At 42.5% G+C, this 15,605-nt stretch overlaps 1 protein-coding gene across 5 annotated transcripts in view; it reads right to left on the reverse strand.

The window, feature by feature from the left end:
- PRDM4 (PR/SET domain 4) overlaps nt 1-5,659 on the reverse strand; it is a 29,053-nt gene extending 23,394 nt beyond the window's left edge. Inside the window, exons 1-3 of one of the 5 annotated variants that reach the window (XM_017888272.1) lie at nt 5,300-5,510; nt 4,843-5,109; nt 1,168-1,301 (exon numbers count right to left, since the gene is read on the reverse strand). In XM_017888272.1, coding sequence (XP_017743761.1) covers nt 1,168-1,301; nt 4,843-4,853 — 145 coding nt within the window. In that variant the 5' untranslated portion in view covers nt 4,854-5,109; nt 5,300-5,510. Of the gene's footprint in view, nt 1-1,167; nt 1,302-4,842; nt 5,110-5,299 lie in introns of all 5 variants that reach the window. The other 4 variants (XM_017888277.1, XM_017888275.1, XM_017888273.1 and 1 more) reach the window with 4 other exon arrangements.
- Nucleotides 5,660-15,605: the final 9,946 nt, after the last annotated feature.

Consider the following 15,605-nt stretch of genomic DNA (forward strand, 5'->3'; position numbering starts at 1 on the left):
AAAAAAAAAAAAAAAAAAAAAAACTGACAGCTTATCATTATAATAATCAATAGAATATATATTCCATTTATATTCCATTTCAATGGAATAAGAAAATGAAGCTAGGCAGACAAAAGGTTTTAAAAGTACAGTGATGGCTGGCACGGTGGCTCACGCCTGTAATCCCAGCACTCTGGGAGGCCAAGGAGGGCAGATCGCCTGAGGTCAGGAGTTTAAGACCAGCCTGGCTAATATGGTGAAACCCTGTTTCTACTAAAAATACAAAAAATTAGTCGAGCGTGGTGGCGCGTGCCTATAGTCCCAGCTACTCGGGATGCTGAGGCAGGAGAATTGCTTCAACCTGGGAGGTGGAGGTTGCAGTGAGGCGAGATCGCACCATTGCACTCCAGCTTGGGCAATAAGAGTGAAACTCCACCTCAAAAAAAAGAAAAGAAAGAAAATTAGCCAGGTGTAGTGGCACGTGCCTATAATCCCAGCTACTCCGGAGGCCGAAGCAGGAGAATCATTTGAACCTGGGAAGCAAAGGTTGCTATCAGCTGAGATCATGCCCCTGCACTCCAGCCTGGATGACAGAGTGACATTCCATTTTAAAAAAGAAAAAAAAAAAGTACAGTGATAGGAAGAATGAATTTTTCCTATACTATTTTGCTGCGTATGGAGGCTCATGAGGCATTCCATGTAAAAGCCCCATGTAAAAGTACCACACTTCTTTCCACTAATTTTAGACCTGGTGCACCTGTAGTTATTGCCATTTAATTTCAAACCCGGTGGAATATAAAGCCCAATTCCCCATGCTCTCTGGGAAGAGTTATTAGAGTAACTTTAACTGATTCTCTTCTATTAACCCAGGGACAGAGTACTAAAGTGTGAACCAGATGAATGGGCAACCCTAAATAAAATGCCAAGTTATTTACAGCTCTGGACAAAAAGCTACCAACTTAGAAGAGGACTATCAGAAAAAAAACTGCTACTACTATCCACTAGAATTCTAATATTCTACCTCTACAAAAACCTTCTTTTCCATTACCTATCACATGTTGAACCACCATTCAGGCCTGCTTACCTTCTCCCTTCTACCCTTAAAGGGGCTCTGATCTCTTCTAGACTCCATTTAGAACTGATAACATAGTAAAGTGTTGAAAACAGTAGGTCTCCCTTACCACTTACCTGGGGCAGGGATGGCACTGTGAGTGGGTGAGGCAGCCAATCCCAGGTGACTTCCTGAGACTGGCAAGGCATTGCTCACAGAGGATGAAGTCAGCTGCTCCATCCCCACTGGGCTCAGGTTCATTTCATTCATTCTAGAAAAGAACACACACAACTAGTTATGCAAAAATTTACTCCGATGACTGTATTAAGATACTGAAGAAACTGAAACAGTGGGGATGGGGAAATGGGACTTGGCCAACGATTCACTTTTACACTCAACAATTCTCTTAGATAGCTAGTGCCATATTCTTTCTACTGATAAGAAAACTGAGATTGAGACATTAAAAAACTCAATTCAATGTCACATAGCAGAAATAGGATTTGAATTCTGCCTTGCTCGAAACTCTAGGCACACCATCTAAAGCAAGGTTTGCAGTCCTTACAGCACAATGGCAATGACAGTTTGTTTTTTTTACATCACTCAAGCTTCATCTTTCACAATATTTATTTTTCTCCAAATGGCTTATTATTTCAAACCAGTAGTTTTTTAGGCAGTGCATTTTAACTTACTCAAATAAATTTTACTAATCATTTCTAATAGGAGTTAAAGATCCAAATTATCAATGATGTGAAAAGCACCATATTTTCCCCATTCAGCAACAGTTTACTAAGATTCTGTATCAGTTTTTAATGTCCTAATATTAATGTCCTCCATATATTGAGGGTCACTATGCAAGCTTTGCTACCACTTCATTTAAAATGACTTCAAATCCTCACACCAATTCTGCAACGTAAGATAGATAAGGGAATTACGGCTCAAAGAGGCCATGTCATATGCCCCAAATCACATAGCTATTAAGTGAAAGAACACAGATCAAACTGCAAAACACTGCCAAAAAATTTTTCATTGCACCAAACTTTTTTTAACTACAGACTATTTTTAGCAAGGTGAAGAATCTAGGAATCACCTTTTCTATGCCATCCATCTTGCACTGCCATTACAAATGTCTTTTGAATAAGAGTAATACTGATTTGAATAAAACAGCACTGAAGGCTGTTATCAAAAAGTATTAGTTCTTTTATCAGAATTCAGAGACTGCCATATTACAAATATTATAGAACCACTAGGCTAGCCAACAGGTTATCCAAAAGGGGCTCTCTAATGACCTCCAGTCCTTACACTGGGGATAATAATGAATTATTCTCTGCATATGGGAAGGCTGAAGCAGAGAAGCAGAGAAGAGGAATCAAATGAGGTTACATATTCCTCAGCAGTGAAATCAAATCTAAATAGGTTTTTAATTCTGAAAAATGGCAACGCCATTTTATCAATCAACCTGAAAATAATAATAGCTAAAATTTATGGCTCCCTTACCATGTGCTATGTATTGGGCTAAGTGATTTACATGTAACTATCTCTCTTAATCCTTTTGTTTTTGTTTTTGAGACAGGGTCTTGCTCAGTCGCTGCAAGCTGGAATGCAGTGGCATGATCACAGCTGACTGCAGTCTCTACCTTCTAGGCTCATGAGATCCTCCCACTTCAGTCCCCCAAGTAGCTGGAACCACAGGCATGTGCCCCCATGCCTGGCTAATTTGTTTTATTTTGAAGAGATGGGGTCTCCCTATGTTGCCCAGGCTGGAGGTCAGTATTATTCTTAATCCCACTTTAAAGATGAGGAAACTTAAAATTCAGTAATGCTAAGAAACTTAACCCAGAATCACATAACCAGTAAGGAGAGTTGGGATTTAAATTCAGATCTAATTTAAGAAACCAAAGCTCTTAACTATAGTAAGAAAAAGACATTACAATAAAGGAACTATATTGCCTTTTACACAGTTGCAATACATTAGGGCCTATCTACTTATATTGTGGCGTATATTTAAAGTTCCACATAGACCTGTTTCCTGCATTATGATACACCCATAAGTTTCACCCTTATCTCTGGCCATGTATCCCATAAAACTAAGCTCTAAGACATCAATAAAATGTAAAAGGCCAACCTAGTACCTTGTATAGAACAGACATTCTGAATTTTTTTTCTAATTGGATGGAGCAATGCTAACTCATCATCCTTATCAGAAAGACAGCTAGAAGCATCTGGTAAATGAGGTACACCTTATGAAGAACAGCATGCTAATAAGTTTTTATTATACTATAAAGCAGGCCAGGCGTGGTGATTTACACCTGTAATCCCAGCACTTTGGGAGGCCAAGGCAGAAGGATCGCTTGAGCCCAGGAGTTGGAGACCTCCCTAGGCAACACAGTGAGACCCCTGTCTCTACTAAACATTTTTTTTTTTTAACTTAGCCAGGCATGGTGGTTCGTGCTTGTGGTTCCAGCTACAGGGGAGACTGAAGTGGGGAGGTCGGGGCTGTAGTGAGCTCTGCTTGCACCTCTACACTCCAGCCAGGGTGACAGAGTGAGACCGTGTCTTAAAAACAAAAAAAAAAAAAGCAAACAATCCCTGTAGCCTAGAGAAAACATATCTCCTTAATTTTGAAAGCTGCTGGGCATGAGTTGATTTAAAACAGACTTTTCCCATAACTCTTTATAACTACAACCAAAATTAAAACACTACAATCACTACAGCCATAACAGCCTACTTAACAAATTGGTTACAATATTTTTTTAAAAGTACAACTACAGGTCTGCACCTTCAACTCTCATTCTGAAAATTCCTGATATTTATTTAATCTCAAGATAAAAATCAGCATGGTGTTTCTAGGTTGAGTCCTAGGTCTTCTCACACCAGAGTTTAATGCGAGAGGCTCAGCAGATTTCTGCTTTGTTGTGAGTCACTAAAACATGATGACCTCAGCAGCCATAAACCAAAGGTAATGAGTATCCCACAGAGAGAAGGCAGATGAAGGGAATGTACAATATGATCCTTATAAGACTTTCTCATTCTAAAATGCAATTCTGTTCTCATTTTCTTTCTCCTATGAGATTCTAAGAAGCAATCCCGGAAGATGGCAAGAATCAAGATACTAAGCTCTATCTTACCTACTCATTTAGGGTAAAATAATTTCCTACACAGTTCTGCGGTTTACGTGTGTGTTTCTAATTGACCTATGCAACCATCTGCCAGGTGCTGATTTTACACCTCTTCGCATAAAATATAAGAAACTGAAATGTAGCCACTTTGCAAAATGCAGTGGGGTTTCAATAATTTCAATGAATTTGTGCCTTATCTTCCTCATTCTAAACATATGGCCTTTGAAAGGGTCTTGAAAAAACAGCCAAATACAACAATTTCTTTGGCCTGCTTCTGTACTTAAAAGTACTTTAAACATCAGCACAAAGCTTGCAGAATTAAGAACTTAATTCCCTCACTCTATCGTCCCCGCCATACCAGCAAAACTCAAGGTGAAACATAATGACATAACAATACACGTTGGAATCCAGAAAAATACATTAAACGCTCAAATAACTGAAAGACACAGGAAAAAGGTGTCAACAAGCCAACAATAAACGTGTGGCTATTGGGAACAACTTTTCACATGTGGAGTAAATTAGGATGCACGAGATTACATTCCATCCAACACTTGTTTCTGGATTTCTTGTTCCCTTTGCAAATCACACCTGTAACCTTCTTAATGGCACCAAAAACAACGGCACTGACCCTGGACACTCACTTGCCAGATAGTTTCCAAAGATGTCACCAGTGCTGAAGCCCACCTCCCTACTTACCTGTGATGCATCGGCTTGGGGCCAAATGTCAAAGAAAGGAGCGCTCGGGTGGTGGGGAACAGGCATCAGGGTTTGCGTTCCAGGGTCACGTGCTACCGCATCTTGCTCACAACCGCTGCACCGACGCGGCCACTCGTCCCCGGGGTCGCCCGGGGCCGCCCAACTTCTCCCGACGGCCGGTGGCCGTGCACCCCGTCACGGGTTGGGGCATGTCGGGGAACACCCGGGGCCTTCCGTCCAGAAGCTTCGGGAGGGGAGCTGCCCAACCTGGGGGAGTGGGACAAGAGCGGTCACCAAAACCACAACGAGGTCGCAGCCCCCATCTTCTAGCCACCTGAGAGCCCCAGGCGCTGCCGACACCGCCTCCCAAGGGCTGCGGATTAGCTCGCCGGCCAGGGGCCCGCAGGCCGGGCCGCCTCTCCCCGCCCCGCTCCGGCCGGGCCCGCGCGCAACCCACCTGACAGCTGCGCTGGGGGCGCGCGCGCCTGCCCCACTGCTTTGTTCCTCATCCGGGCAGAGTTCGCCTCGGGGCCCTGCCCGTCCCCTCGGCCCCCTCACCCCGGGGGCCGTTGCCCTAACGTTTCCCGCCCGGCCCGGCCCGGCCCGGCCCGGCCCTTCCCGACCCGCTGCTTCCTCAGGGCCGCACCCTCGCGGCGCGTTTCCGGCTCCTCAGTCACTCTCGGCATCCGCCGCTCCGCCCCCAGTGCGTGCGCCCTCCCCGCCGCGGCCCGCAAGCGGCGCCCGCTCACCGCCTCGACCCTCTCCCAGCCCAGGCCTCTCCGCGCCTGCGCACGGCAGATGCGCTGGCCGCGAGAGGCTGGGCCGCGAGCGCTGCGTCTCCATCCGGCTGGCTAGAATCGAGCGCCGAGCGATCGACCCAGAGTTGCTAGGCGACCAGGGTTGCTGTACCTGCAGGGAGTGAGTTTTGAATCCCCTAAATCCCGCAGACTCAAGATTTCAGTCTTCATGACATTCCCCTACTAGAGAAGCATGGGTCCACACAAAGCCCCCAAAATTCGAAGTACAAGATTTGGCCCCAAGAGTTGCCTCTGCTGCCCAGGAGGAATTGAGATTCTATCCTGAATATTTTTCGCCGTCTGCTACGCCTGAAGGCTGTTCAGTTTGCCTGCTTCCCATCGTAAATGCTGGGGTTTGGGATTTTAAACAAATTTCCTTCCCCTTTTCTCTGCCCTTAGTTCTCTACTGCGCGCCAGGCACTGTGCCTAACGCTCGGAGTACCGAGATGGCTTTAAAGGAAAATGATCCCAAGCTCCTGAGCAGCAGACGTTGAAACTACACCACACTGCCTGGTGGCTCCCTTACAACAGCAGAACAGCAGATCCAGGGATTCTTCCTCTCATTCACAAAGCGTTTGTTAAATTAGATCTCAAACCTAGGGATACACAGCAAGGCACAAGCCCTGACCTTCACCTGCCTGCAGTCTTGACCTTCTTGATTTAGACTTCTATTTGTTGTCAACAGAGAGCAAAACCAATGTGACCTGCCTGCCAATGTTCAGTGAAGTTTCCTCATCTGGAATGTGCTTTCTCCCCATGAGAAGTAAAGGAAGGGAAACATTTTGGGGGTTGACATCCCACCCAACTCTCATCCAAAACGTTGCATGTGCCTCTACCCTTTCATATTAGATTGGACTGATTGGACTGATTGGAGTTGGGTGGGATGTCAACCCCCAAAATGTTTCCCTTCCTTTACTTCTCATGGGGAGAAAGCACATTCCAGATGAGGAAACGTCACTGAACATTGGCAGGCAGGTCACATTGGTTTTGCTCTCTGTTGACAACAAATAGAAGTCTAAATCAAGAAGGTCATCATCCCAACTGAGAGACAGTANCTCATCCAAAACGTTGCATGTGCCTCTACCCTTTCATATTAGATTGGACTGATTGGACTGATTGGAGTTGGGTGGGATGTCAACCCCAAAATGTTTCCCTTCCTTTACTTCTCATGGGGAGAAAGCACATTCCAGATGAGGAAACGTCACTGAACATTGGCAGGCAGGTCACATTGGTTTTGCTCTCTGTTGACAACAAATAGAAGTCTAAATCAAGAAGGTCATCATCCCAACTGAGAGACAGTATTCCTTGAAATGCGACTTCAAATCTGGAGCCTAGAGAATGATGATGTATCTTATTACCAGCCGAATACTTTCACTAGGTTTGGGTTTGGATGTCTATTCTTTTGGAACAATTTTATTAAGTTGAGAGGTGAACATAAAAATCAGGTCACATAAATGTAAGAGCTAAAACCATAATACTTAAGAAAATAAAGACAAAAATCTTTGTGACCTTGATAGGACACAAAAATCACAAGCTATTAAAAAATTGGACGAGGTGCAGTGGCTCTCACCTCAGCACTTTGGGAAGCTGAGGTAGGAGGATCAGTTGAGCCCAGGTGTTTGAGACAATCCTGGGCAATAAAATGAGACCCTGTCTCTACAAAAAATAAAAAAATTAGCTGGGCATGGTGGTATGCACGTGTAGCTCCAGCTACTGTGCCCGGGAGTGTGAGGTTGCAATGAGCTAAGATTGTGCCACTGCACTCCAGCTCAGGTGACAGAGGGAGACCCTATCTCAAAAAAAAAAAAAAAAAAAAAAAAAAGACAAATTGAACTTCATCAAAATTAAAATGGTTGATCTTGAAAAGATACTGTCAACAAAATGAGTCAAGCGAGAGACTGGGAGAAAATATTTTCAGAACAAATATCTGACAAATGATTTGTATCTTGAATATATAAAGAACCCTTTAAATACAATAATAATAAGACAATTAAATTTTAAAACTTAGGCAAAAATCTCAACAGCCATTTCACCAAAGAAGATATATAGATGGCGATTAAGCACAAAAAAGATGTGCAGCATCATTAGGTATCAAAGAAATGCAAATCAAAGCACAATGAAGTCATATTACACACTTACTAGAATGGCTAAAATTAAAAGACCAACTATAACAAGTGTTGGCGCAGATATGGAGCAACTGGCACCCTCATGTTTTGTTGGTGGGAATGCAAAAAAATGTCACAGCCATTTTAGAATGGCAATTTCTTTTCCCTCTCTCTGTCTCTTTTTTTTTTTTTAGACAGTGTCTCACTGTCACCCAGGCTGGAGTGCTGTGCTGTGGTCTTGGCTCACTGCAGTCTCTGCCTCCTGGGTTCAAGTGATTCTCCTGCCTCTACTTCCCCAGTAGCTGGAATTACAGGTGCTCACCAGCATGCCCAGCGAATTTTTGTATTTTTAGTAGAGATGGGGTTTCACCATGTTGTCCAAGCTGGTTGCGAACTTCTGACCTCAAGTGATCTACCTGCCTTAGCCTCCCAAAGTGCTGGGATTACAGGCATAAGCCACCATGCCTGGCTGGCAATTTCTTATACTTCTTATACCATACAATTCTCCATACTCCTTAGGTATTTACCAAAGAAAAATAAAAACATATGTACAAAGACTTGTACACCAATGTCCATAGCTGCTTTATCTATAATAGGCCAGAACAGGAAATGACCCAAATGTCCATCAACTGGTAAATGAATAATGATAGTGTACAGTATCTATACAGTGGAATTCTACTCAGAAATAAAAAGGAACAAGCTGTTGATACATGGATGGATCTCAAAGCCATATTATGCTAAGTGAAAGAAACCAGACACAATAGACTACATGTTTTGAGTCCAGGTATATGAAATTCTAGAAGAGGCAAAATTGTAGTAGTAGAAAGCAGAGAAGTGATTGTCAGAAGTTGGGAATGGGTTGGGGGATGAGATTGCCTACAGTGGGGGCATAAAAGAACTTTTAGAAGTGACGAAAATGGTCTTGATTGTGGTAGAGGTTATACAACTGTATATATACATCTGTCCAAATTAATCAAATAGTAAGCTTGACATTGGTGAATTTTACTGTATGTAAAAATACCTGAAAAAGTCAATTAAAAAATTATGTCAAAATTTGAAGTGTTCTGACTCTACTCCCCAGACTAGGCCCACTGTATATGCTCTCTCATACTATCAATGTTTATTGTAATTAATTGTTTAATTTTCTATTTTGCCAAATAGATTTTAAATTTTGGGGAGAAGATTCATGTCTATCTTATTTAATGCTATACAACATAGCACTATACCTGGCATATATTAGATATTCAATAAATTTCTGATGCATGAGGGAAAGTCGAACTGGCATAATTTGAAGCCACACATATTGACTCACATATCTATTTACTTGGAGATGTACAGCAAATGGTTGCTCAAAGATTGCCTTAACTGCTGATTTGGGGTGACTTACCCCTTTAAGGAGACTCCACAGTGCTGTTAAGACAATAAAAACAATGGAAAGGCCAGACACAGTGGCTCATACCTGTAATCCTAGCACTTTGGGCAGCCAAGGCTGGTGGATTGCTTGAGTCCAGGAGTTCAGGATCAGCTGAGCAACATGGTGAAACCCTGTCTTTACAAAAATTACAAAAATTAGCCCGGTGTGATGGTACATGCCTGTGGTCCCAGCTACTTGGGAGGCTGAGATAGGAGGATCCTTTGAGCCTGGGAGGTTGACAGTGCAGTAAGATGTGATCAGGCCACTGCCACTGCACTCTGGCCTGGGCAACAGGGCAAGACACTGCCTCAAACAACAACAACAACAAAAATGGGAGAAACTGGCCAATCACACAAGTAGAAATGAAGAGCTTTGGCGTGGCAGAACAAGGAGGATACGTTCTGAGGAATGCATCCTTAGGCAATTTTGTGGTTGTGCAAACATCATAGAGTGCACTTACACATACCTTGATGGTCTAACCTACTACACCCCTAGGCTAGATGGTATGGCCTATGGCTCCTAGGTTACAAACCTGCATAGCATGTTACTGTACGGAATACTCCAGACAATTGTAACATCATGGTGTTTGTGTATCTAAACATATCTAAGCATAGAAAAAGTACAGTAAAAATATGGATAAAAGATGAAAAGATGGTATGCCTGTATGGGGCAGCTTCATTATAATCTTATGGGACCACTCTTGTATATCCAGTCTGTCGTTGACCAAACCATCATTGTGTGGCACAGGACTGCATTAGCATGATTGTGAAATAATGATGGAGAGTAAAATCAAGGGTAGACCTTAGAGATAATATCAATGAAGACAACCAGATAACAACCACTAAGATTTTTCCAGGACGTCAGAGATAGACACAGAGGGCAAATTACCTTTAAACATTATCTCCTAGCACTAAAGACAAGGACAGTAATGGGTAAACTTGGCCCCAGATTTAGCTGATCAGGATATCTTACTTTTAACAGACCTAATTAAGGTTTAAAATCTTGCTTCCTATTCCTTATGGTAAAGAGGATCTAGAAATAAAGACCTTTTATGTGGGTAAACCTGTTCTTTCGCATTCTTGGGATTCCTGCCATAAGTTTGATACAATTATAATGTATAATGTAAGGACTGACCTCCTTCTTTATTTAATATTTGCAGAGAGGCATAGAGTTTATTCTACAAATGTTTGTTGAGTGTCTACTATGTGCCAGGCATTGCTCTAGGAACTGGGGGTATATAGTAAACAAAACAGGCAAAAAATACAAGTTCCTCTGGAGCTTACCTTATAATGGAAGAAGATAGGTAATAAAGAAATAAGTAATTAAAATACACAATATTCCAGATAGCAATAAATAACATAAAAAAAGAATGGCTGAGAAAATGGACAGAAAATGCCTGGGGATGGGCCTGCGATTTTAATAGGGTAGACAGAGAAGTCATCACTCAAAAGGTGACATTTAAACCAAAGGGGAGGAGAGAGTGATCCATGCAGACATCTAGAGGGAGAATGTCTCAGTCAGAAAGAAGGTCAAGAGCAAACGCTCTGAGGCAAGAGACTGCCTGGTGGATTTGAGAAATTGCAAGGACACCAGTGACTCTAGAACTGTACTGCCTAGCGTGATAGCTGCTACCTACCTGTGGCTATGGAGCCCCTGACATGCGCCTAGTTTACATTGTGCAATTATTTTAGAGTGGGGAGTAATATAGAGAGATTTTTATCAATAACCCCAATTCTTTACTCCTCTCGGTAGCCAACCTTTTTTCTCTCGGGAAAAAATGGAGTCTATTTTTCTGCCCCTTGATTCTGAGTTTGCCATGTGGGACATATGCTTGAACTGAGCTGAGGTCAGGCCAAATCACTGATCCTCAGGCTCAAGAGCTAAATATGTGCTTAGTGTTTTATTGACAGCATTCTGAGGAGGCTGCCCCCCTTATCTTGGCTACCACTGAGTCTCTGCTCTGATCTTAGGAAACTGACACATGGGTATAGAGGATTAAGCACTAGTACTTAGAACAATATTTCTCTTAGATTAATGTCCTAAGTACTTGTTCAACTCCTCTAAAAGCTGTGGAATTACTTGTTTTCTAAACGCAGTATATGTGGCTGTAGAACTGGGGTAATCTTGTGTGTTCTGTTAACTCTTAAGAATTTTTTTTTTCTTTTCTTTTCTTTTTTTTTTTTTGAGACAGAGTCTTGCTCTGTCACCCAGGCTGGAGTGCAGATCGCATGATCTCAACTCACTGCAACCTATGTCTCCTGGGCTCAAGCAATCTTCCCACCTCAGCCTCCCGAGTAGCAGGGATTACAGGCATGCACTACCATACCCAGCTAATTTTTGTATGTTTTGTAGAGACGGGGTTTTACCATGTTGCCCAGGCTGGTCTTGAGTGATCCTTCTGCCTTGGCCTCCCAAAGTGCTGGTATTACAGGCATGAACAACCATACCCGGCCAAGTCTTAGGACTTTAAAGGCTGAACACATCTGGTTTCAAACTAATTCAGTTTCTCAGATCTGAAGGAACTGTACGAATTTCTGTGAGAGTCATGCACAATGAATGAATCCAGACTCTACTCAGTCTTTCAAACAACACCCCTCTAACTAGATTGAGCAGAATAAGAAATCAAAGAGTGAGCCAAAAAAACAAAACAAAACAAAACAAAAACACATCATCTACACCACGACACAGAGGACTTCTGTGACCAAATGTGGGGTGGTTTTCCCCACACACCAAGCAAGCAATCAATTCTGCAACACACACCAACTGGGTGCCCTCCAATTTAATTCCAACATTATCTACCTGGAGATAGCATCAGATCCCACAGGTTGAGGGCTCAGTCCCATCAGACTTCCCCCTGACCCTTCCTCATCAGACACCAGTCACAAGTCCGGGCCTCTGGAACTTCTGACCAACCGGCTTCAAATTGGGGTTTCCATGACTCCCTCTTTAGGTCCCATTAATTTGATAGAGTGGCTTACATAACTCGAGAAGACACTTAACTTAGGTTTACTGGTTTATTACAAAGGATATTACAAAGGATACAGATGAAGAGATGCACAGAGCATGGCACAGGGAGGGGGTGCAGAGCTTCCATGCCCTCCCTGGGCGTGCCACCCTCCAGGAACCCCCAGGGGTTCAGCTATCCAGAAGCTCTCCAAACCCTGTCCTCTTGGGCCTTTAACGGAGACATTATTGGATAGACATGACTGACTACCAGGCAGAAATGTAACTGGACAAAAAGGGTGTGATCCAATACTAGTAGACTGAGTGGGGAAACCCAGCAAGGCCTGTCTGTTCACATTCTTCCTAGTCTCATCCGTGCAGCGTTCCTTCCTCCAGGGGATGGGGCAGGACTCCTGAACTGAGGGTCTCATGACCCGCGATTATAAAGGTGGTGGAAGATAAGAGTTCTGCTGTGGGCTGGTGAAAGAAGGGCAGGGCAAGTTCAGAGAGAGAAAGAGAGAGATTCTGTTTTCTGAGGCCTGCTTCTGAGTGCCCTAACATTATAACAAAAGACTATAACAAGAGCTTAGGGAGTTACAAGCCAGGAACTGTGGACAAAACCCAATATATCATAATATCACAGAAGGGAAATGGTTTTAGGAGTTTAGCCAAAGAAATTTTAATGTTGATATCTCTGAATTTTAACCTAAAAGGAGAAGGTTATTTAAGCTTTGGGTTTTAATTTATGCCTAGCAATTTGATAATGAGGATTTTTCTTAAATTTGGAGGATTATTCTGTGGGTAATTTATTTGACTGCATAACCTCTGGACAGCTATACTGGAATGGCCTTCATTAGAAATAGCAAATAAAATCAGGAATGAGTTTTTGACCTGGGGTCCACCATATTTTGGGGTTAATTTAACTGATGTACTGTTCTGATTCATTTTAGAAGTTTAAGGGGCAAAAACTGAACTGCCTGTCCATGAGTCTAAGATGATAAACAAAGGAGCAGTAGTTGCCATTGAAGGAAGCTGGAAATTCAAGAGAGAAAGACAAGATCGCTGTCTTTGTTAATGGTCTCCTAAAATTCCAACAACAATGATAAAATAAATGAAAAAGTAACTGAAAATTTACCTCCAAAGAAGGTCCATAGCCGGGCACAGTGGCTCACGCCTGTCATCCCAACACTTTGGAGGCTGTGGCAGGTGGATCATCTGAGCTCAGGAGTTCAAGACTAGCCTGAGCAACATGTTGAAACTGTATCTCCACACAAAAATATAAAAATTAGTTGGGTGTGATGGCACATTGCTGTGGTCCCAGCTACTCGGGAGGCTGGTCGATTGAGCCCAGGAGGTTGGGGCTTTGGTGAGCCAGGATCGTGCCACTGCACCCCAGCCTGGGCGACAGAGCAAGACCCTGTCTCAAAAAAAAAAAAAAAAAGTTTTTTGTTTTAGCAACTCTCCAAGGAACAGATAATTTTCATATTTTACAAATGGTTCCAACACCTAGAAACAGATGGAAAGCCGCTCAACTTATTTTTAAGAGTTTGAAATAATGCTGATACCAAAAAAGGAGAGCACAAGAAAATGAAACTATGAGCCAATATAACTTGGGACTATAAGAAAAAAATTTCTAAATAAAATATTAACAAATTGAATCCAGCAGTGTATAAAAGAATTATGACTTCATAGGATTTTATTCTAAGAATGTAAGATGGCTCAATGTTGGAAAATCTATCATAGCAATTCACTACAATAACAAATAAAAAAAGAAAATACATGATTATAGATGTTAAAAGCATTTGATAAAATTTAATAGCCATTCCTGATAATAACAAACAAATTTCCTTAACTTGGTAAAGAATATCTACTAGATAGTGAAACATTAGAAGCTTTCTTATTGAAATACCAAGATGGGCTGGGCGTGATGGTTCACACCTATAATCCCAGCACTTTGGGCCACCCACTTGGGAGACCCAGGCGGGTGAATCATGAGGTCAAGAGATTGAGACCTTCCTGGCCAACATGTTAAAACCCTGTCTCTACTAAAAATACAAAAATTAGCTGGGCATGGTGGTACATGCCTGTAGTCCCAGCTACTCGGGAGGCTGAGATGGGAGGATGGCTTGAGCCTGGGAGGCAAAGGGTGCAGCGAGCCGAGATTGTGCCGGTTGCATTCCAGCCTGGGTGATAGAGTGAGACCCCGTCTCTAAAAAAAAAAAAAAAACCATCTTGAGTGGGTGTTATTTCACAAGTGTATAAATTTATTCAAAGCTCATTAAGTTGTATATTTAACATCCGTGCATTTAATTGTATGTAGATCTTATCATGTTTAAAAACCATTAGAACTAATAAGAGAGTTTAGTGAAATGACTGGATCAAAGATTAATATGAAGTAATCAGTAACTTTGAATAACAGGAAAAAAACTTATTCACTATAGCAACAAAACCTATAAAACATCTTGAAATAAGCATAATAAAATATGTTCAAGACCTACATGGAAAAACCTTTGAAATTAATTAATTAATTTATTTTTATTTTTTGAGATGGAGTCTTGCTCTGTGGCCAGTTTGGAGTGCAGCGGCGCAATCTTGGCTCACTGCAACGTTTGCCTCCTGGGTTGAAGCGATTCTTCTGCCTCAGCCTCCTGAGTAGCTGGGACTACAGGCACGTGCCACTACGCCCAGCTAATTTTTGTATTTTTAGTAGAGACAGGCTTTCACCATGTTGGCCAGGATGGTCTCGATCTCTTGACCTCGTGATCTGCCTGCCTTCACCTCCCAAAGTGCTGGGATTACAGGCGTGAGCCACCGCACCTGGCCAAAATTTACTAATGAGCATAAAAGAAGACCTGAAGAAATGAGTTCTATTATGTGCATATATGGAGAAATGTAACGTTTTTAAACAAAAGGTAATTCTCCCCAAATTAATCTTTTTAATGGAGACAGGGTCTTGCTCTGTTGCCCAGGCTCAGTGCTGTGGCATAATCACAGCTCACTGCAGCCTCGATCTCCTGGGCTCAATCAATTCACCCACCTTAGCCTCCTGAGTAGCTGCGACCTCAGGCGCATGCCACTATGCCTGACTACTTTCTGTATTTTTTTGCATTGATGGGGTCTCCCCATGTTGCCCTGGCTGGCCTCAAACTCCTAGGCTCAAGTGATGTGCTTGTCTAAGCTTCCCAAAGTGTTGGAATTACAGGTGTGAGCCATTGCACCTGACCCAATTTAATCTTTCTATTTAACACAGCCTCAATTAGAATCGCAAGTGGTGTTTTTTTCCTCATCAATATTAAAAGTGCACGTTGCGTTCTTTGGTCTTCTTTTCTGAATTTGGGCAGTCCTTGCCCAAAAGTTCTTCCAGATGAATTTTAGAGTCAGCCATTCATTCTCCAAGCCTTGAGTTTGGTGCCTCTTCATAATTTACACCAGGGTGTTATATAGACAAGAGGAGGCCTTGTAAAATTTGCGGTAGGAGAAGGTAGCCTTAAACAAGGAAGAACA

This window comes from Rhinopithecus bieti, unplaced genomic scaffold, assembly GCF_001698545.2.
Source record: "Rhinopithecus bieti isolate Rb0 unplaced genomic scaffold, ASM169854v2 scaffold_17930, whole genome shotgun sequence".
Taxonomy (NCBI): Eukaryota; Metazoa; Chordata; class Mammalia; order Primates; family Cercopithecidae; genus Rhinopithecus; species Rhinopithecus bieti.